This window comes from Balaenoptera acutorostrata, chromosome 18 (genome assembly GCF_949987535.1).
Source record: "Balaenoptera acutorostrata chromosome 18, mBalAcu1.1, whole genome shotgun sequence".
In the NCBI taxonomy this organism is placed as follows: Eukaryota; Metazoa; Chordata; class Mammalia; order Artiodactyla; family Balaenopteridae; genus Balaenoptera; species Balaenoptera acutorostrata.
In genome coordinates this window covers 39,643,186-39,667,011 of record NC_080081.1, presented here as the reverse complement: position 1 = coordinate 39,667,011, position 23,826 = coordinate 39,643,186, and the positions used below count along the sequence as shown (strand labels likewise).

Below are 23,826 nucleotides of genomic sequence, written 5' to 3'. Positions count from 1 at the left end.
GAGAATGGACTTGAGGACAAGGGGAGGGGGAAGGGTAAGCTGGGACAAAGTGAGAGAGTGGTAGTGTATATATGGACATATAAGCACTACCAAATGTAAAATAGGTATCTAGTCGGAAGCAGTCACATAGCACAGGGTGATCAGCTCCGTGCTTTGTGACCAGCTAGAAGGGTTGGATGGGGAGGGTGGGAGGGAGGGAGATGCAAGAGGGAAGAGATTTGGGGATATATGTATAAGTATAACTGATTCACTTTGTTATAAAGCAGAAACTAACACACCATAGTAAAGCAATTATACTCCAATAAAAACGTTAAAAAAAATCAGAGATTGTCATTCTGCATTTTAAAAAATGTGTACTTAAGAAATTAGGCATAGGGCTTCCCTGGTGGCACAGTGGTTGAGAATCTGCCTGCCAATGCAGGGGACACGGGTTCGAGCCCTGGTCTGGGAAGATCCCACATGCCGCAGAGCAACTAGGCCCATGAGCCACAACTACTGAGCCTGCGCGTCTGGAGCCTGTGCTCCACAACAGGAGAGGCCGCGATAGTGAGAGGCCCGCGCACCGCGATGAAGAGTGGCCCCCTCTTGCCACAACTAGAGAAAGCCCTCGCACAGAAACGAAGACCCAACACAGCCAAAAATAAATAATAAATAAATAATAAATAAATTAAAAAAAAAAAAAGAAATTAGGCATATTATTATCAAAAGCAATACACACATAAGGAGCTTGAAACAGATCTGGCACAGAGGACATGCTACAAAAGTGTCAATTGTCTAAATCATCATCTTTTATGGTATCATAGACCACTAGAGATTATAGGACCTAAGAGATAACTTACTTTGAAACCACTCAGACTACAATTGGCCCGGAGTATATATGATGGTTAAATGAGAATTTGTGAGATAAAAGTTTTCTAAAGTATTTTCTTTCTTTCCTTTGTTTATGAACATAGCACAGCAGATTTACTTTCACTATTCTTTGATGATTGGAGTCATAATATAAATTGACATTGTAACTCTTAGTATCATTTTTTCTTGTCAATATTCCCTAGAACTTTAGTCTAATAAACTCTGTACACACTGTGTTCCTATGCTTTGAGACTTATATCTAGGGAAGAAAAATATCTGCTTCATAGAAAATTATTTTAATTACAGCTCATTTAAATAACTTAGAAAAAATAAGAAAATGTTCAGTTAACAATTTCCATATTCTACCCTCTTGGGTAATCCAAGAGGTCTCTGGGGAGTATGGATTCTTTACTCAAAAGATACAGACATGAAAATGTTATAAAAATGAGTATAATTCTTAGGAATTTGAAATCAACTTGGATTTCAATGGCTTTCAGAACATTCTGGATGGGCTTTTTAAAGATTTACATGAGTGTTTATGAATGAAACATTTATTTCTGCCATAGAATAAGGGTTGTGTTATTATTGAATGGAATAAGGGTGAGTAATGGCACACACTCCTGTGTTCTAGACACTTGACACATACATAGTGATGATGAACAATCAAAGGGTTAAAAATTACAGTTCTTCTCTCAACTGTCAAGTGATTAAGATTTTGGAGAGAGAAAGATAAAGACAATAAAAGCAAAGCAGAGAGAAGACTATATGTTGTAGTTTAGAAGGATGTTTCTAAATAGCTCTACACAAAGAAAAAGAAAAATAAGAAAAAAATACATGGAGGAAAAATTAGGGGATAAGCTGCCCCAAATGTCACTTTATCCTTTTTCCACCTCAGTTAATGGTAAGTCCAAAAAAAGAAGTTGCCTGCTCAATCAAATTTCTATTAATCAAAGTAGTTTCTCTGACCTACATTACACCCGGAACTTTGACAAGGATAGATTCCTTTAGTTGGCAAAAACACTTTACTGTTAATAATAATCAAAACGTTTTCAGTACCTTTAAGGAAATGGGGGGTGGGGGGGAAACCTAGCTTCAATGAGAAAATAGAAAACACATGAACACACCACCACACACACATACGTATATGCCCGTATACATAATCTATCTCTCCATCATCTTTTTACAATCTATATTATGACAGTGGACAATAGGTGAAACAAATATGTGTGTATTAATACTAGAGTCAATTATTGAAACACAATTCATTAAAAATATGGATCTTTTATTGCACAATGTGAACATACTTAGCGTTATTAAACTCTACACTTAAAATGATTAAAATAGTAAATTTCATGTTATGTGTTTTAAATCACAATTTTTTTTTTAATGAAAAATAACATATTCCTACATCCAGCCATATTAGAATAATTGGTACTGGAATAGCTCTCCCTTCCCCCCCAAAAAAAGAAAAAAATATGAATCTTATACAGTGGATGAACCCATTAATAAAAAAGGAAAAATGATGATTTTTATTTTAAATTCAAACATACAGGACACTAAAGGATCAAGCTGAGAAAAAGTAGTAAAAAAGAAAAGATTAATGAAAACTCCAATTTAACCTGTTATTAAGCAGCATTGTATTCTTTGTCTTCCTTGAGTATAGCAGATGAAGCAACTCAATCTTTCAACAAATGGATGTGGGCATTTTTAGCTCAACTAATAAAAATGAATTAAGAACATTTAAAAATAAAGTTGCTCATTCCTTTCTCCAAAAATTGGTAAAAATCAACACTTTGCATTCAATGACAAGAACACTATATTTCATAGTTCGACCATTACCAAAAAAGGAAAAAGATTATTGCTTCCTTGTTGTTCTGATATCGTTTATTTAAAGTTGTTTTAAAAAAGGTACTAGTGTAAAAATACGACCATAAAAGGGGTCATCAAAGAAAATATTTATAACAGTTAACTTAGAGTATTTAAAACCACTAGGAAAATGCAAATCGCTCAGTACCAACATGGTCTCTATAGAGTTATGGCATACCTCGTAATGGCTTTCTTCATTCTCCTGAATGTGGAAACCCGCAGAGCTGGGACATTTCTGAGGAGTGACAGGAATATTGTCACTTTTGCTGTGTGAGTTACACTGAAAGAGATTACCAAATAATTGTGATAAACTACTCCACAGTAAGAGTGTCTATTGAGAGACATGGTTATTTGCTAAGCGACTAATAAAGGAGGTCCTTGTGAACTAACAGGGGTCTCCCTCAGGTACATGCATTCATACTGAGCCTTTACCAAAAAATAAAAAAATGGTATATAGTATGAATGGTATATCGTATAAAAAATAATAATAGATATTATTAGTATCCCCAGTTACAGATGAGGAAAATGAGGCATAAAAATATATTTTTCCCAAAGTTGGGCTGTTACCCAGCTTTCTGGGACCATGCTCCATACCTTATCTACCATATGCATGCCCCTTATAAATGACACATTTTAAATAGATAAAACTGAAAAATTAAAAGTTTAAGGTCTTAAAATATTACTTCACTTTTTTCTGTACCAAATAAAAAATATTTTTAGATACAGGTTAACTAAAATAATTTACCTGGAAATGGATGTGAACTGTAAAACATAAGATATTAAATTATGACTTGGCCTTTCTCCATGAAAATGTTTAAATGATCATTTTCCATATTCCTCACAAGAGTTGTTTTATGTGAAAACAAGATATTATTCATTTTCTGTCATCCTTGCTTCCTCCTTTCCTAAATCTCTTATTAGATTCAAGGCTGCTTGGTCATTTATTAAATATCACATTGGGGTGTCTCAGGTTTCTACTTTAATAAAAGATATTGTAGTGCCTCCCAAAGGGGCTCATCATTGGTATATAACCTTTCCTCTCTCATAAGACTACAAAGTATGCACAGGTTTTTATGATGTAAGAAGGGAAGATGATATGTTTCAAACTAGAATGCCACATTTTTGGTTCACTAATGAAATTTCACTTTCCCCATACCAGAGAACAACCCGTTAGAAAATTACTATTAAATACACTTTAAAAAGCAAGTGAGTTTTAGAGTTTGGTATAATTGAGGTCAGTATGTTTTCATCTCAAAACCACCATTTTAGGAGAAGATGGCGGAAGAGTAAGACGCGGAGATCACCTTCCTTCCCACAGATACAGTAGAAATACATCTACACGTGGAACTGCTCCTACAGAACACCCACTGAACGCTGGCAGAAAACGTCCGACCTCCAAAAAGGCAAGAAACTCCCCCCGTACTTGGGTAGGGCAAAAGAAAAAAGAAATAACAGAGACAAAAGAATAGGGACGGCACCTGCACCAGTGGGAGGGAGCCGTGAAGGAGGAAAGGTTTCCACGCACTAGGAAGCCCCTTCGCGGGCGGAGACTGCAGGGGGCAGAGGGGGGAAGCTTCAGAGCCACGGAGGAGAGCGCAGCCACAGAGGTGCGGAGGGCAAAGCGGAGAGGTTCCCGCACAGAGGCTCGGCGCCGAGTAGCACTCAGCAGCCCGAGAGGCTTGTCTGCTCACCCGCCGGGGCGGGCGGGTCTGGGAGCTGAGGCTCGGCTTCAGTCGGATCGCAGGGAGAGGACTGGGGTTGGCGCGTGAACACAGCCTGAAGGGGTTAGCGCACCACAGCTAGCCCGGAGGGAGTCCGGGAAAAAGTCTGCAGCTGCCGAAGAGGCAAGAGACTTTTTCTTGCCTCTTTGTTTCGAGGTGGGCAAGGAGAGGGGATTCAGAGCGCCGCCTAAACGAACTCCAGAGAAGGGCGCGAGCCGCGGCTATCAGCGCGGATCCCACAGCAACAGGGGCGCAGAGGGAAAAACGGAGAGACTCCCGCACAGAGGCTCGGCGCCGAGCGGCGCTCACCAGCCCAAGAGGCTTGTCTGCTCACCCGCCGGGGCGGGCAGGGCTGGGAGCTGAGGCTCGGCTTCGGTCGAATCGCAGGGAGAGGACTGGGGCTGGCGGCATGAACACAGCCTGAAGGGGTTGGCGCACCACAGCTAGCCGGGAGGGAGACCGGGAAAAGGTCTGCAGCTGCCGAAGAGGCAAGAGACTTTTTCTTGCCTCTTTGTTTCGCTGCGCGCAAGGAGAGGGGATTCAGAGCGCCGCCTAAACGAACTCCAGAGAAGGGCGCAAGCCACGGCGATCAGTGCGGACCCCAGAGACGGGCGTGAGACGCTGGGGCTGCTGCTGCCGCCTCCAAAAAGCCTGTGTGTGAGCACAGGTCACTCTCCACACCTCCCCTCCCGGGAGCCTGTGCAGCCCGCCACTGCCAGGGTCCCGGGATCCGGGGACAACATCCCCGGGAGAACGCACTGCGCGCCTCGAGCTGGTGCAACGTCACGCCGGCCTCGGCCGCCGCAGGCTCGCCCCACCTCCTCTGTACCCCTCCCTCCCCGTGGCCTGACTGAGCCAGAGCCCCCGAAGCAGCTGCTCCTTTAACCCCATCCTGTCTGGGCGGGGAACAGACGCCCTCAGGCGACCTACACGCAGAGGCGGGTCCAAATCCAAAGCTGAACCCCAGGAGCTGTGCGAACAGGGAAGAGAAGGGGAAATGTCTCCCAGCAGCCGCAGAAGCAGCGGATTAAAACTCCACAAACAACTTGAAGTGCCTGCAACTGTTGAATACCTGAATAGACAACGAATCATCCCAAATTCAGGAGGTGGACTCTGGGAGCAGGAGATATTAATTTTTCCCCTTTTCCTTTTTTTTGTGAGTGTATATGTATATGCTTCTGGGTGAGATTTTGTCTGTATAGCTTTGCTTTACAATAGCTTTATTTTACTTCACTATATTATAGCCTCTTTCTTTCTTTCTTTCTATTTTTTCTCCCTTTTACTCTGAGCCGTGTGGATGAAAGGCTCTTGGTGCTCCAGCCAGGCATCAGGGTCGTGCCTCTGAGGTGGGAGAGCCAACTTCAGAACACTGGTCCACAAGAGGCCTCCCAGCTCCACGTAATACCAAACGGCAAAAATCTCCCAGAGATCTCCATCTCAACATCAAGACCCAGCTTCACTCAACGACCAGCAAGCTACAGTGCTGGACACCCTATGCCAAACAACTAGCTAGACAGCAACACAACCCCATCCATTAGCAGAGAGGCTGCCTAAAATCATAATAAAGCCACAGACACCCCAAAATACACCACCAGACGTGGACGTGCCCACCAGAAAGACAAGATCTAGCCTCATCCACCAGAACTCAGGCACTAGTTCCCTCCACCAGGAAGCCTACACAACCCACTGAACCAACCTTAGCCACTGGGGACAGATACCAAAAACAACGGGAACTACGAACCTGCAGCCTGTGAAAAGGAGACCCCAAACACAGTAAGATAGGCAAAATGAGACGACAGAAAAACACACAGCAGATGAAGGAGCAGGCTCAAAACACACTGGACTTAACAAATGAAGAGGAAATAGGTAGTCTACCTGAAAAAGAATTCAGAATAATGATAGTAAGGATGATCCAAAATCTTGGAAATAGAATAGACAAAATGCAAGAAACATTTAACAAGGATGTAGAAGAACTAAAGAGGAACCAAGCAATGATGAAAAACACAATAAATGAAATTAAAAATACTCTAGATGGGATCAATAGTAGAATAACTGAGGCAGAAGAAAGGATAAGTGACCTGGAAGACAAAATGGTGGAAATAACTACTACAGAGCAGGATAAAGAAAAAAGAATGAAAAGAACTGAGGACAGTCTCAGGGACCTCTGGGACAACATTAAACGTGCCAACATTCGAATTATAGGGGTACCAGAAGAAGAAGAGAAAAAGAAAGGGACTGAGAAAATTTTTGAAGAGATTATAGTTGAAAACTTCCCTAATATGGGAAAGGAAATAGTTAATCAAGTCCTGGAAGCACAGAGAGTCCCATACAGGATAAACCCAAGGAGGAACACGCCAAGACACATATTAATCAAACTGTCAAAAATTAAATATAAGGAAAACATATTAAAGGCAGCAAGGGAAAAAACAACAAATAACACACAAGGGAATCCCCATAAGGTTAACATCTGATCTCTCAGCAGAAACTCTGCAAGTCAGAAGGGAGTGGCAGGATATACTTAAAGTGATGAAGGAGAAAAACCTACAACCAAGATTACTCTACCCAGCAAGGATCTCATTCAGATGTGATGGAGAAATTAAAACCTTTACAGACCAGCAAAAGCTGAGAGAGTTCAGCACCACCAAACCAGCTTTACAACAAATGCTAAAGGAAATTCTTTAGGCAAGAAACACAAGAGAAGGAAAACACCTACAATAACAAACCCAATACATTTAAGAAAATGGGAATAGGAACATACATATCGATAATTACCTTGAATGTAAATGGATTAAATGTTCCCACCAAAAGACACAGGCTGGCTGAATGGATACAAAAACAAGACCCATATATATGCTGTCTACAAGAGACCCACTTCAGACCTAGGGACACATACAGACTGAAAGTGAGGGGATGGAAAAAGATATTCCATGCAAATGGAAATCAAAAGAAAGCTGGAGTAGCAATTCTCATACCAGACAAAATAGACTTTAAAATAAAGACTATTACAAGAGACAAAGAAGGACACTATATAATGATCAAGGGATCGATCCAAGAGGAAGGTATAACAATTGTAAATATTTATGCACCCAACATAGGAGCACCTCAATACATAAGGCAAATACTAACAGCCATAAAAGGGGAAATTCACAGCAACACAATCATAGTAGGGGACTTGAACACCCCACTTTCACCGATGGACAGATCATCCAAAATGAAAATAAATAAGGAAACACAAGCTTTAAATGATACATTAAACAAGATGGACTTAATTGATATTTATAGGACATTCCACCCCAAAACAACAGAATACACATTTTTCTCAAGTGCTCATGGAACATCCTCCAGGATAGATCATATCTTGGGTCACAAATCAAGCCTTGGTAAATTTAAGAAAATTGAAATCGTATCAAGTATCTTTTCCGACCACAACGCTATAAGACTAGATATCAATTACAGGAAAAGATCTGTAAAAAATACAAACACATGGAGGCTACACAATACATTACTTAATAACGAAGTGATTACTGAAGAAATCAAAGGGGAAATCAAAAAATACCTAGAAACCAATGACAATGGAGACACGACGACCCAAAACCTATGGGACGCAGCAAAAGCAGTGCTAAGAGGGAAGTTTATAGCAATACAAGCCTACCTCAAGAAACAGGAAACATCTCGAATAAACAACCTAACCTTGCACCTAAAGCAATTAGAGAAAGAAGAACAAAAAAACCCCAAACCAGCAGAAGGAAAGAAATTATAAAGAGCAGGTCAGAAATAAATGAAAAAGAAATGAAGGAAACAATAGCAAAAATCAATGAAACTAAAAGCTGGTTCTTTGAGAAGATAAACAAAATTGATAAACCATTAGCCAGACTCATCAAGAGAAAAAGAGAGAAGACTCATATCAATAGAATTAGAAATGAAAAAGGAGAAGTAACCACTGACACTGCAGAAATACAAAAGATCATGAGAGATTACTACAAGCAACTCTATGCCAATAAAATGGACAACCTGGAAGAAATGGACAGATTCTTAGAAATGCACAAACTGCCGAGACTGAACCAGGAAGAAATAGAAAATATGAACAGACCAATCACAAGCACTGAAATTGAAACTGTGATTAAAAACCTTCCAACAAACAAAAGCCCAGGACCAGATGGCTTCACAGGTGAATTCTATCAAACATTTAGAGAAGAGCTAACACCTATCCTTCTCAAACTCTTCCAAAATATTGCAGAGGGAGGAACACTCCCAAACTCATTCTACGAGGCCACCATCACCCTGATACCAAAACCAGACAAAGATGTCACAAAGAAAGAAAACCACAGGCCAATATCACTGATGAACATAGATGCAAAAATCCTCAACAAAATACTAGCAAACAGAATCCAACAGTACATTAAAAGGATCATACACCATGATCAAGTGGGGTTTATCCCAGGAATGCAAGGATTCTTCAATATACGCAAATCAATCAATGTGATACACCATATTAACAAATTGAAGGAGAAAAACCATATGATCATCTCAATAGATGCAGAGAAAGCTTTCGACAAAATTCAACACCCATTTATGATAAAAGCCCTGCAGAAAGTAGGCATAGAGGGAACTTTCCTCAACATAATAAAGAACATATATCACAAACCCACAGCCAACATTGTCCTCAATGGTGAAAAACTGAAACCATTTCCACTAAGATCAGGAACAAGACAAGGTTGCCCACTCTCACCACTATTATTCAACATAGCTTTGGAAGTGTTAGCCACAGCAATCAGAGAAGACAAAGAAATAAAAGGAATCCAAATCAGAAAAGAAGAAGTAAAGCTGTCACTATTTGCAGATGACATGATACTATACATAGAGAATCCTAAAGATGCTACCAGAAAACTCCTAGAGCTAATCAATGAATTTGGTAAAGTAGCAGGATACAAAATTAATGCACAGAAATCTCTTGCATTTCTATACACTAATGACGAAAAATCTGAAAGTGAAATTACGAAAACACTCCCATTTACCATTGCAACAAAAAGAATAAAATATCTAGGAATAAACCTACCTAAGGAGACAAAAGACCTGTATGCAGAAAATTATAAGACACTGATGAAAGAAATTAAAGATGATACAAATAGATGGAGAGATATACCATGTTCCTGGATTGGAAGAATCAACATTGTGAAAATGACTCTACTACCCAAAGCAATCTACAGATTCAATGCAATCCCTATCAAACTACCACTGGCATTTTTCACAGAACTAGAACAAAAAATTTCACAATTTGTATGGAAACACAAAAGACCCCGAATAGCCAAAGCCATCTTGAGAACGAAAAATGGAGCTGGGGGAATCAGGCTCCCTGACTTCAGACTATATTACAAAGCTTCAGTAATCAAGACAGTTTGGTACTGGCACAAAAACAGAAATATAGATCAATGGAACAGGATAGAAAGCCCAGAGATAAACCCACACACATATGGTCAACTTATCTTTGATAAAGGAGGCAAGCATATACAGTGGAGAAAAGACAGCCTCTTCAATAAGTGGTGCTGGGAAAATTGGACAGGAACATGTAAAAGTATGAAATTAGAACACTCCCTGACACCATGCACAAAAATAAACTCAAAATGGATTAAAGACCTAAGTGTAAGGGCAGACACTATCAAACTCTTAGAGGAAAACATAGGCAGAACACTCTATGACATACATCACAGCAAGATTCTTTTTGACCCAGCTCCCAGAGAAATGGAAATAAGAACACAAATAAACAAATGGGACCTAATGAAACTGAAAAGCTTTTGCACAGCAAAGGAAACCATAAACAAGACGAAAAGACAACCCTCAGAATGGGAGAAAATATTTGCAAATGAAGCAACTGACAAAGGATTAATCTCCAAGATTTACAAGCAGCTCATGCAGCTCAATAACAAAAAAACGAACAACCCAATCCAAAAATGGGCAGAAGATCTAAATAGACATTTCTCCAAAGAAGATATACAGATGGCCTACAGACACATGAAAGAATGCTCAACATCATTAATCATTAGAGAAATGCAAATCAAAACTACAATGAGATATCATCTCACACCGGTCAGAATGGCCATCATCAAAAAATCTAGAAACAATAAATGCTGGAGAGGGTGTGGAGGAAAGGGAACCCTCTTGCACTGTTGGTGGGAATGTAAATTGATACAGCCACTATGGAGAACAGTATGGAGGTTCCTTAAGAAACTACAAATAGAACTACCATACGACCCAGCAATCCCACTACTGGGCATATACCCTGAGAAAACCATAGGTCAAAAAGAGTCATGTACCAGAATGTTCATTGCAGCTCTATTTACAATAGCCAGGACATGGAAGCAACCTAAATGTCCATCGACAGATGAATGGATAAAGAAGATGTGGCACATATATACAATGGAATATTACTCAGCCATAAAAAGAAATGAAATGGAGTTATTTGTAATGAGGTGGATGGAGTTAGAGTCTGTCATACAGAGTGAAGTAAGTCAGAAAGAGAAAAACAAATACAGTATGCTAACACATATATACGGAATCTAAGGGAAAAAAAAAAAAAAAAAGGCCATGAAGAACCTAGTGGCAAGACAGGAATAAAGACACAGACCTACTAGAGAATGGACTTGAGGATATGGGAAGGGGGTGGGGTGAGATGTGACAGGGTAAGAGAGTGTCATGGACATATATACACTACCAAATGTAAAATAGATAACTAGTGGGAAGCAGCCACATAGCACAGGGAGATCAGCTCGGTGCTTTGTGACCACCTAGAGGGGTGGGATGGGGAGGGTGGGAGGGAGGGAGATGCAAGAGGGAAGAGAAATGGGAACATATTGTATATGTATAACTGATTCACTTTGTTATAAAGCAGAAGCTAACACACTATTGTAAGGCAATTATACTTCAATAAAGATGTTTGAAAAAAAAAACACCATTTTATATATTTATGTGTATTTTAAAATATTCACATTACATTTTTTAAAACTTTTTTTTATTTTAAACACAGAAAAATGGAAAATATTCTAAAAATAATTTCAGAATACCTTTCATTACATTCCAACAATGTCAATTATTAATTATCTCATTTATCTTTCTTTGTTTGTTTAAGAGCCATAGCAATATGGCAGACTAGGAAAGCATGACTCTGAAAAGTAAACCCATATTAGAAACCTTTCAGCATCAAAAAAATTATATGCCTGTCCTCTCTACAAACAATATTATTTCAAGCCTGTTCAAAGCCTACCTCTTCTAGGAACTCTTCGTGGGTAATGAAACAAATGGTGATTGCATTTAGCCTCTGTTTGCAACCTGAGTGACTTAGATGTAGTTTGTAAAATGCTGCTCTGCCAGTATTAATTCTTGGAATGTGCCTGAGTTTGTCTGAACAACTTCACTGTTAATTATGAAGGCATATCTTTGATATCTCTCCAAAGCAGCTTCCTTAGCTTTCAAAAAAAAAAGTTTAGGCCTTAAAACAGTTATTTTCATCTGTGACATTTTAGTGTCTCAATTCCTATCCCTAGCTTCTCCTCATATCTATTCATGCTGATTAATCTTTGTAAAACATCTCATGTATTATGCAGTTTTTCTCCCTAGAAACTTTTCCTCAATTCCTGTGGCCCAGCAGTGGCTCTCATTCTGCCTGTGTATTAGAATCACCCAGGGAGCTTTAAAAAGTCTCAATGACTGAGCCCCACCTCACACCAGATAAATTAGGGCTCAGGCAAAAATATTTTTGAAATACCCAGCTAATTATAATGTGCAGCCAGAGTTTAGAATCCCTGGATTAGGGTTTTCATTTCTTTTCTGGCCTCAGGATACTATAAGGAATTTTGGCCTCACTTCTCTTTCATTCTGATCTCTTTCTCCTTAGCATTTGTTCATCCTTTTCCAATACACCTGCTGTGTATTAGGTGATACTGGTGATTTTTTTTTTCATGGATATATCATAATGCCTCTGAAACTGAAAAGAATCCTTTATTTGCATAATACTTTATACCTTTACATATAAGATTTTATGTATTATCCACAAGAAACCTCTGCAGAGAGAGGTAGAAAATATAATCCTACTTTAACAGATGGGGAAGGCAGAGGTTCAGATATATTCAAAGCCCTCTGTGCAAAGATTTGTCCAGTAAAATCACTCTTAAGTGACAAGACTTGGGCTATTGCTACTCTGCCATAACTCCCTTAAGGGATTCATTCATTTGCTTATTCATTCATGTATTCTATTCTGTTTGTTCATTTGTTTGATCATCAGATATTTGCTGAGTGCAGGTTATGTATCAGGATTTTAGTGTCTCACAAAGGTATGGCATTTCATATCTGCAATAGTCTCACACTAGCAGTGAAGCCATAATTGGAAACCAAAAAAAAAACACTGTGATATGCATAAGTTGCTAAGGGACAGAGAAGAGAGAACTGTGAGACTCCTGTGAGCAGAGTCTTGAAAGATGGGTCAATGAGGCAATCATGGCCAGCACAGTAGTCAGGACAGAACAGACAGCATATGCAAAGTCTAGAAGACATGAATTCTCAGGACTTGCCTATGAGCTGCAAGTAGTTCAATAGTGCTTTAACCATGGATCATGTGAGATATGCTATGAGGATAGGAACAGAGGTTATTAGTGAATGAAATTTAATGGTTAGACCCAATGATGAGAAGTTATAGAACTGGACTTAATATAAGAGAGGACAACCAAATAATGGAATGGCGCTTTATATACAGTGGGTGTCAAAGGTGAGCTTTTATCATCATTCCTTCTTTACCTCCCTAAGGTAGTGAATACAATATAAGCAAAATGAATGCATTTGCAATATAACTCACACCAGGGTAATTTCCTCTATCTAAACAAGATTTCACCCCTATGCCTCTCTGGTGTCTAATTCTGGAGCAGCCTCTGTCTATGGAACAGTGAATGACATCCAAGGAAAAGTTTAATCCACTGTTATTTCATCACTTTTTAAATTTTTTGAGTGTTATGAGGTAAATAGCCTCTGGGGATTACAAATCTATGAATCAGAGCAAAAAAGAAAGAAAAAATACACTATAAACAGTATTTTGAGATCTGATATTATTAATAGCCCAAACTTTAAGGAAACAAGTTCTTAAGGGAAAAACAATTTAATTGCTATGAATTCTTCCCAACAAGTTTCTATTTCAAAGAGAGTTGCAGCTGAAAATAGAAAGAAGTTTTTGTTTTTTGTTTTTTTTTTTAAATTTATTTATTTTATTTATTTTTGACTGTGTTGGGTCTTCGTTTCTGTGCGAGGGCTTTCTCTAGTTGTGGCAAGCGGGGGCCACTCTTCATCACGGCGCGCGGGCCTCTCACTATCGCGGCCTCTCTTGTTGCGGAGCACAGGCTCCAGATGCGCAGGCTCAGTAATTGTGGCTCACGGGCCCAGTTGCTCCGCGGCATGTGGGATCTTCCCAGACCAGGGCTCGAACCCGTGTCCCCTGCATTAGCAGGCAGATTCTCAACCACTGCGCCACCAGGGAAGCCCAGAAAGAAGTTTTATTGTAAAAGTCTTGAGATTTCACCCACTAAATATACACTAATATGTCTAAAATAGATAACAAATAAGTACCTGCTGGATAAAAAAATAAATAAAATAAAATTCAAAAATTCAAAAAAAAATTTTACATTTTCCAAATTTGATATGAAAAACTATATAATGAATTATGACTAAGATGGATTTGCTAAAACAGATTTAATATTGCAGGATTCATATGTAAATCAAACTTAGAGCTAGAGCTCACTAACAACAATCATATTCAATGGCAATCACTGTAAATACATTTATTTTATACTTTAAAGTCTATCTGATATTTTCCATTTAATAGTCTCATTTTATTATGTGTATAATGCTTCCCTCCCTTAAACACTTGTCATAGTTCCTGGGAAATTGTCATTCACTATCTACAGAAATACCTACACAAATTTGGCTCATAATCAGGAATATTAGCTCTTTCATTTTTGACACAAATTCCTAATGAAGTACTTCATAAACAAAATATCAAGAGAAAAGCAACAGCAGTAGCAAAAGCAATAAAAGTTTTATGAAAAAACACATAACCATAAGTAAGACACTGCTGTTTTCTTTGCTATGAAGGCAGTTCTTTACATTTTCCACCCAACTCTGTAGTAGCAGCAATATGGCCTGTTATTCTGTTACTCCTCCTACCTTCTTACAAAAGCAATGTTTGCTAAAAATCAATGGTGCTGGTATAAAATTTATACAATCATTATAGAGGCAGCCGCCTTGTATTTTTATGCTATAGGTTTCATTAAATAACAATTCCTTTTGTTAAAACCTCCCACTGAAACTATTATTCCTACCCATTTTAAGAAACTAGAGATTGCTTTCATGAAGAATTGGTAAACATTCTTAAATTTTTAATACAAAGGTTCTAAAGGTCAATAAAAAATTGACATTTACAGAAAATAATCTACTTTAAAGGATTGTCTGTACTTGGTGTTTTCAAGCTCTCCACCCATTCCTTTGGGAAGCCCATGTGTGTCACTTTTTTTACCACCCCTTTCCGTTGAAACTGTTCTTTCACCATCACCAAGGATGGCAACTCAAAGGGCAATTCTCAGTCCTCCTCTCACTTGACACAACTGATAATTCCTTCCTTCAAGATGCATTTATGTCACTCGCCCTCCAGGACACCACAAACTCCTTGTTGTCTTTTTATCTCTCATGCTTTCCTTCTGGAATCATTTAACTGTTCGTGTTGTTTTTGTCATTGTTAAAACTGAAAAGCTTGGAGAAAATGAAGCTTGATTACTTTCTCAGGAAGTATGTTTTCTGATGGCATTCTCCACTGGTTCCCGATTCTAAAATACTTTCTCAAACAGATCCATGAACAATTTCCTATTTATAAGCAGACAAGAGAAGGACTATTAGAGTGTTCCTAAACATGCTTACATCAAACCACATATCTTTGTGAATATTTCAGGAAGCTGATAAAATTTATATTTTAAGAGATCCTTAGTGTACATTTCGATTTCTGAAAATTTGTTCCAATCATTTAATGTCCTGAAACTTACTGTCTCAAATCAGGAAGGCTTGAGCTTGTATCTCCTGCCTTCTCTCTAATGTCTTCTATGAGTCCTTCTCTACTGGCTTATTGTCCTGTCATCATTAAATATGATTGGAAAACAAAGCTAAAATGCTCATCAAGAAGTGTGAACAGATAGGTATTCACCTTATGCAATACATGTTTTGATTTAAAATGAAAATGCAGTATAATAAATTTAAAAACCAAATACCATATAAATGGTATTTAGTTTTAAAATCATAGAAATACAGATGGCTAGAATACATATCAGTGTAGAGATTACTTATGTAGAATGAGAAAAAACTGTGAACTGTAAAAGTACTCAAAAGGAATGTCAACTGTACAAATAGTATACAGATGTCTGCTTGTTTATTTTGTAAAAATTAAAAAAAATTGTTTTGCCTCTCTTCTTTAGTTAAAAAAAGTATTTTTCTTTAAAAGTTGGAGACAGAAATATCAGAAAATATTAACATATATTTGTTCTGGGTGCCAGGGACATAGGTATTTTCCTTATTTCTCTTTACTTTTTCTGAGTTTTTCAAATAACTGAAAATGAATTAGCACATAGAAAAAGAATTAGCATGGCTTTGTTAAAAATCTGTTTCATCCACCTCGACAAGATTGTAGATAATGGTTATGACAGAGCTTTATAAACTATAAAATCTTGAAATGGTGCATCTTCAGAAATAAAGGTACCACGTGGGAGATAGATCCCTTCTGATTTGGCTCAGGATAAACCCTTCCTTTTTTAGTAGAAAATGTTTCTTTTAGAAACAGGTGAGGAACATGCTGGTTTTCTTTCTATGGTACTATGGCTTAAAGGTCTTTCACTACTTCCTCTAAATAGGTTTTGCTTTCTTTCACTTCACAAGAGAACATGATCCTCCTGTTGACAATTTATCTCCAGTATATAGTACAATGCCTGCAGCATTACCAGGTATTTTATAAATATTTTATGTGAAAATTTTAAGTGAAATGAAAGAATAAATGCATAAATGCAAGACTTTTACAGAGACTTGTATTCACCTAGATTATTTTGGCTTCTAACTCCCTGGGTAATAATTTCTTTGTAGCTGTTTTCCTTTTTCTTTTATGTTTTCATCTCCAGCAGACAAATTCATTGCAAAATTGCAAAATTAGTATTCCCAAGACCTACATTTTGTATCGTAAATGCTAACACAAAAATAAAGTACATTAGTCTCATAGATTGAGAATACCTGTATTAAAAACAATAAACAAAGCAGTGGATTTAGTCATCATGCTTTGTTTCTCCAACTGGACCTTTAGTAATTCGTAGCCAAAAGCATCTTTCTCACAGTAATATGTTACATAAGTGGATAAATTTGAATTGATCTACTGCATACATGAACAGATTAGCTCCTGTTCATCTTCTGGGCCCTGCACCATTTCCCGATACAGGAGACTTTGCCAGGTCCAGCCTCTTGGTTCTTCAGGGCATCAGACCCCCCGGGTATGCGATGACTGGGATCTACTTCAAAACTCCCTGAACTGATCAACAGCCCTTCTCACTTTGTGTAAATTCCCCTCCACCCTTCTCACAATCCCCATCCAGTAGCTTCTTTCAGTCCTGAGGTAAGCTTTCTTTTCCCTTCTTGATGTTCCAAAGGTACCTCCTCCCATTTCGTCTACAATAGCACTTGCTTTCTCCTCTGTCCTAACAAGCCTTTCCATTTTTAGTCCAGGTTTGCAAAGAGACTAACTAGATGGAGGCAGTCACCTCTGCTCAATGAACAGGAAGAAGCTGACTGTTCCATGTGGGATTTGTGAAAAAACAAAAACTGATTTTATATAGTCTTTTGGCACAGGCCATTAAATAGACTAGTTGGCTTCCATCAATTATAGTTCCCTATGATCAAGTGAAATTAACAGACAAAAAGATGTATTTCTTAGTGTGCACATTGTTATTGCACGAAGGTCACTTTTAAAGTATTAGTATAATATTTACCTCTGCCTACTATTTTATAATATACTAAATTGAATCCACTTATTCCAAAACCGCTAAGATATAGGAATACTTTGTAACAAAATAAAATCTTAACAAATACAAGCAAAAAGAGGATTGGAAAAAAAAAATCTAAGAATGTGGAATTAACATCTGATGAAATTCAGTAAATGATTCAAGTTGAATTATCAGATGAAACATTTTTTTCCCATTTGTTTAGGGATTCTTCTTACATATGCTATTCCAAAATTTAATGGTCTCTATCATAAGCTGGTTGACATTTTTCAAACAATTGTAACAATTTAATAAAAAGTATAGGTGCCAAGTACTGTAACCAAGAAATAGCTTTCTCTCAATGTGTTATTGCCTAAGTGGTGTTTGAGAGCAATCTATTGCTATAAATATCATTGGTTATTATAAAGATTTAGCAACTCTGTATATTGTTCATTTCCTGAGAATGCTTGATTTTCCTTCTATGCAATGACTTTCAAGGCTTTTCTTAATGGACAATTCACAGATGCAGAACTTGAGAGAGAGAGAAAGATATATTCCCCCCAAAATCATAAAGTTTGTGAAGGGGCTACATTAAGCTGAATTTTGTCTTCTTTTCTCAATATGATATTTAATGAGAGCAGGAATAAAGGGAAAATAATTTTATAGTCCTATAGAAATTTTGGTAATTCAATTAAGAATTAAACAATAACATCTTATGTCAAAGTTACTCAGCAGCTTCCCTCTAAATGTGCAACAGCAGAGCAAGCCTCTGTCAACTGAACATTGAGTGTGCCAGGGTGCTGGGTACATGAGTGTGAACTCAATTTTGCTAAGTAAATAAATACATGAACAAACCCATATGTTTTGCCACATCCAGTTATAAATTTCTTTCTAAGCAATTACTACTATGCTCTTTAATTTAATATAGACAAACTGGATACAATTGTAGGCCATTACTCGCCAAGGAACAACAATGTAAAACCACCTTTATGAGGATCACAAATTGTAGCTGCTCTCTGCACATTACAACATTTTCTTTAAGTGGTTCATGGATGTTATATAGAGCTTTATGAACCTCCTTTGACCCAGTTGCTATGAGCATGCATAGAAATAAAAACCCTCAGAAAGTACACTTCAAACACTTATGTTCTATACTTTACAATTCTCCATTGGTTTATTCCTTGTATTATTATTACCTTACTATAAAGCCATTTCACAAGAGCAATAAGACATTGAAAGATTTTAAATTACAAAAGTACTGCATGTTATGTTGCTTGGGCTAAGCCTCATTAATGTCAGTCAGCATTGCACACTGCATATTAATTCTACATTTTAAATAAATGGATGCAAGCAATACAAGCCTTTACATCTCCAGACACTTAGGAAGAGAGGCTAACTTCTGTCCAAACATATTCCAAGGACTAAAATAACAGACATTTTCAGTACCAGGGTTAATCAAGATTATTCATGCTGTATTTTTTTTTAAATTAATTTATTTATTATTTTTGGCTGTGCTGGGTCTTCGTTTCTGTGCGAGGACTTTCTCTAGTTGTGGCAAGCGAGGTCCACTCTTCATCGTGGTGCGCGGGCCTCTCACTATCGCGGCCTCTCTTGTTGCGGAGCACAGGCTCCAGACGCGCAGGCTCAGTAGTTGTGGCTCACGGGCCTAGTTGCTCCGTGGCATGTGGGATCTTCCCAGACCAGGGCTCGAACCCGTGTCCCCTGCATTGGCAGGCAGATTCTCAACCACTGTGCCACCAGGGAAGCCCCATGCTGTATTTTTTATTCAAGACAACTGTTTTGTAGTTCATTTAAGTTTATTTTATTATTTTTGTTATAAAATCCCTGAGAATTTTTTCATGTATTTATCATTTAATTTTATTTATACCTTGAAGAGAAACAAAACTAAATTTTTCTCATCACAAGCAAAAAATAGGGTGAGTAAAAATAGTTTGAATATTCCAAACACAATGGGAGAGGTCCTGTTTTAGAAATGTCCACTGGGAATTCGATGGGGGTTTTTCCATTATATTTCCAGCCAGAACTGAAAGACTTCAAGGAAGGAAAATCATGAGTTTCATTTTCACTCTAAGTAATTAATGTTTACGAAAGTCAATGTAGTTTTTCAGTTGGTTAACATTTTCAGGGAATTCTGAAAGAGTACCAAATACACAGTGATAAAACTAACATTAGAAAACAACAGTATTAGTTTATAACATGTTCCACTTACTGGCATTAAAACACACAAAAAAGTTATATGAATCTAGGATGTAAGTGAATCCAGGGATATAGTTATTAGCACAAGTTCGTGTGCCCAACACACAGTGAGGTCAAACAAACCAAAACGTCTGAGTTTGGAGCAGAGAAAGTTTTATTGCAGTGGCAAGTAAGGAGACGGGTGGCTCATGCTCTAAAAAATTCTGAGTTCCCCGAAGGGTTTCACAAAACTTTTTTAAAAGCCAGATGAGGGAGGGGGGTTGCAGGGTATGTGATCAGCTCATCCACAATTCTCTGATTGGCTGATGGTGAGGTAACAGGGCGGTGTCACAGGGTTAACATTATCAGTCCTTAAGCTCCAGGAGTCCTGAGGCTATGTGCTCATGGTCATCGATTAGTTAACATCTTCCATTTGGTGGGGGGTTTCACATTTGTAAAACAACTTAGGAAATGTGCATCAAATACTGTTATCTAGGTACTTCAGAGAGGAGCTAAAGCAGAGGATATGGAGGAGGGCTTGTCCCAGGAATACCCCATAGGGTCCTGCTTGGTTACACAGTGATGGGATTTCCACCCAGTAAATATTCTTCTTCTATAGAGAGGCAGCCATGTGTGAATTGAACTTAACGTGTGTGTACACACATGCAAACACACATACAACATGCTTGTGAATCCATGTTTCATGTAGGTGACTCATATTTTTTTGTAGATGATTGCATATATTTGTATAAAAGGAATATTTCTTTTCTACACAGAATTGTTTTTATCAATATTACATCAAGTACTATATTTTTTCTAAAAAATTTCACCCTGCATTGGTATAGATTATATACTATTTAAATATTTATTTATAAAATTTAAATGTGCTGTAAACAAACCACATATTATACTATACTAAGTTAGTATATATAATATCTAACATTAATACATCCTAGAGTTTAGAGTGAAATATTTCTGAAAAATAATCTTACCTACAATTATAACTATATGTTGAAATTTTCATCATAGAGAATTTTTTAAAACATCTGAACTGAATATAATTTCCAATAGTAGAAATATGTCCTTGTATTATGAAAAAAGTGCTCTCCCAAAATAAGCCTTTAACATAATATTAACCTAGGCTATCTGCATGCCAGTCTTTCACAACAGTCTGCAAGCCAACCTTCAGTCAAAGAAATCAGGTAATAAATTCAGAGATTCAAATCTAGAGTGTTTTAAAGTGAATTCAAAGTTCAAGGCTGTGCCAGTTATTTGAATATTGTCTTTCAAGGCAAATTCTTAAATAAGTTCAGTGGTTTATTAGACTTCTCTTACCAGAAAGTTTTCTAAAACAGACACTGAGGCTGCAACCTATATTTTTAATAGCATACACAGAGAGAAAAAGAGAGACATGTTTTCTTTTTTTTTTTTTGTAGTATGTACCCTAATAGTAAACAAACAAACACTATCCCTTGAATACATAATTTTAAGATGTGTTTTTGTAATTTGAGTGTTTCAAATTTTGATTTTAAATTCATTTATGCAAATTGTATGTTAGCTAAATTTGAATAGAAATTCATAACTATTAGAGTAATGATTTAGAGTAAAAAGGATATTCCAGAATACACTGGAAAGTGCCAACTGGCACTGGGGCACTTGGACTTGACCTTCAGCTCTGCCACCATCTGACCATGTCATTTCACAGCCTCAGTGTCTTTGTCTGTAAAATGGGAAGTTTAGGATAGAAAATCTCCTCCACCTCTCCATGTCAAAAATGCAGTATGGGGCTTCCCTGGTGGCGCAGTGGTTGAGAATCTGCCTGCCAATGCAGGGGACACGGGTTCGAGCCCTGGTCTGGGAAGATCCCTCATGCCGCGGAGCAACTAGGCCCGTGAACCACAATTACTGAGGCTGCGCCTCTGGAGCCTGTGCTCCGCAACAGGAGAGGCCGCGACAGTGAGAGGCCCGCGCACCACGATGAAGAGTGGCCCCCAGTTGCCGCAACTAGAGAAAGCCCTTGCACAGAAACGAAGACCCAACACAGCCAAAAATAAATAAATAAAGAAACTCCAATCTCTTTAAAAAAAAATGCATTATGTATGTGAGATATTATCAGATCTGTTTCCCCAAAATTTAAGTTAGGGTTTGTTTTTCCAAATATCAGTCTCTATCAGATCTTCATAAAATGGTGTAAATAACTTAGTTAATAAAGGGACTGCAGGAAAGCTGAGACTTTACCACTGATTCTGTTATAATCATTTGCTCTTATCTTGCTGATAGCTTTGAAAAGGCATGTGACTTTTATTAAAACCAAAGTAAAAATTTTAATTCTCATGTTCCATGAACGTCTTTTTGTTCATAAGGAAAAAAAAAAAAAAAAAAAAAAAAAAAAAAAAACCACTATCAAAGGTCTGATGTTTATTGACTTTCTTTTCAGAAAAAGAACTGGTGCATCCAGTGCCTTTTGAGATAGTTTAGAGTATTTAAGGCCAAAATAAAGAAACTAATCATAGTGATGTTGGATGGAAACTCTTTAGCAAGTCTGGAATCTATCTAGCTGTGAATGTTTAAAAGGCTAGAGTGTTTTTTAAATTGAAGTTCTTGAAGTTCTATGTATTTTAAGGAACAAAACCAAGTCACATGAGAAACATGCTCACTTTCAAAGTCTTAAAAATGGTTCTTCTTATAACTTTGGGACAAGAATCCCCAAAGGAATGTACTTTAACAAACAAGGAAATATCTGTAGATGAGTCACTGCTTATAGAGTTCATCTTTTGAGTTACTTTCTTTGTCTCTAAGCTGCCAACGAATTTAACTTCAGCAAAGCCATCGTTAAGTTTATCTTTTAATCCTGAGGTCATAGAACTTTAACACATAGATGATTCTCTAAAACACTAACACTTCCCTGATTTAGTCTTATAAGGTCGTTCCCCTGGTGATGAGAGGCATGAAAATGAACCAGAAATAGATTATAGGAACATGTTCCAAAAACAAAATTTTGAAACTATATATTAATAAGTATAAAGCATAACTGGGAAACATTTCTGAGGAAGAAAATTTGATTTTCTCTTCAAGAAGGACATTAAATGCTGTATCTTTTGTGAAGGCTCTCCCAAATAAAAGCATTTATTCACCTCAACAAATATTTCTTAACAACCCCCTCTGTGCCATATACTTTTTAATGACTTGGTTAAAAGAATACAAATAAAAAATAATCCTTGTCCTCAAAAAATTGGCAGTATATTATATGTGCCAATTATATAAAAAAATGTTCATTTTATGAACTCTCCATATCTTCAAAATGTATTCAGCAACACGGGTAAATATCTTAAAATAAAGGGAACAAAAAGAATAAAATCTGAAGAGAATATGATTAAATAGTTGCATTTTTACATTGTGTTTTTTTTTTCTCTATAGTGTTCTTCAGAAGAATACAGAATGATAGCTCTTTGTCAAAGAACAAAGTATTTTAGTCCTATACTGATATTAAAATAAATATATTTAGTTCCAGTAAATAAGATTTAATGTTTAAGTTTGTGACAGTTTTTATGAAGTGGAAAAGGATGGGGCAATATTTAAAGTGAGTGAACAATATGTAGAGAACATTTTATAAAACATTTCTCTTCATAATAGTAATACCGATAACTCAAATCCACTTCCAAATCAAGATAATACATGATTTTAGGAAAATAATTTTAGGAAAAGAGAAAAAATATATAATTATTGCCTTTTACAATTCAATACCATTGAAACATGGCTCTTTGTGATCTTGTATTAGCATTCTCTTACAATGTCAAGCCCTTTTACAAAAGATTTATTTTTATTCAACCTTAGATGATAAGGATCTGATAAGAATGAGTAGACTTTTTTACACCCCTTCATGGAAGAAAAAAAATTCTGTTAGACTATTTACATGATATATTTTTCTTACCATTTTGATTACCAAGAGACCTAACATAAGCCCGGAATGAGACCATCAACACTAATTTGGGTTGGCTTTCGTGCATCACTGTGGAAAGATGTTTAAATTAATCAGACAATCCACAATGTTCTGCAATAATCCAAACAACTATGGAACACTTTAAAAAACAAAACATAACTTTTCTCCAGCTTCTAAAGAGTGGGAGCTGGGGGTGTATGTATGTCTGTGTATGTGC

The 23,826-nt window shown here is 37.3% G+C and overlaps 1 protein-coding gene across 2 annotated transcripts in view; it reads right to left on the bottom strand.

Annotated features, from left to right (window-relative positions):
* Nucleotides 1-23,826, bottom strand: part of PCDH9 (protocadherin 9) — a 979,957-nt gene that overhangs the window by 621,126 nt on the left and 335,005 nt on the right. Inside the window, exon 3 of one of the 2 annotated variants that reach the window (XM_057532785.1) lies at nucleotides 2,894-2,995. In XM_057532785.1, the coding sequence (XP_057388768.1) occupies nucleotides 2,894-2,995 (102 nt within the window). The remainder of the gene's footprint in view (nucleotides 1-2,893; nucleotides 2,996-23,826) is intronic. The other variant, XM_057532786.1, reaches the window with a different exon arrangement.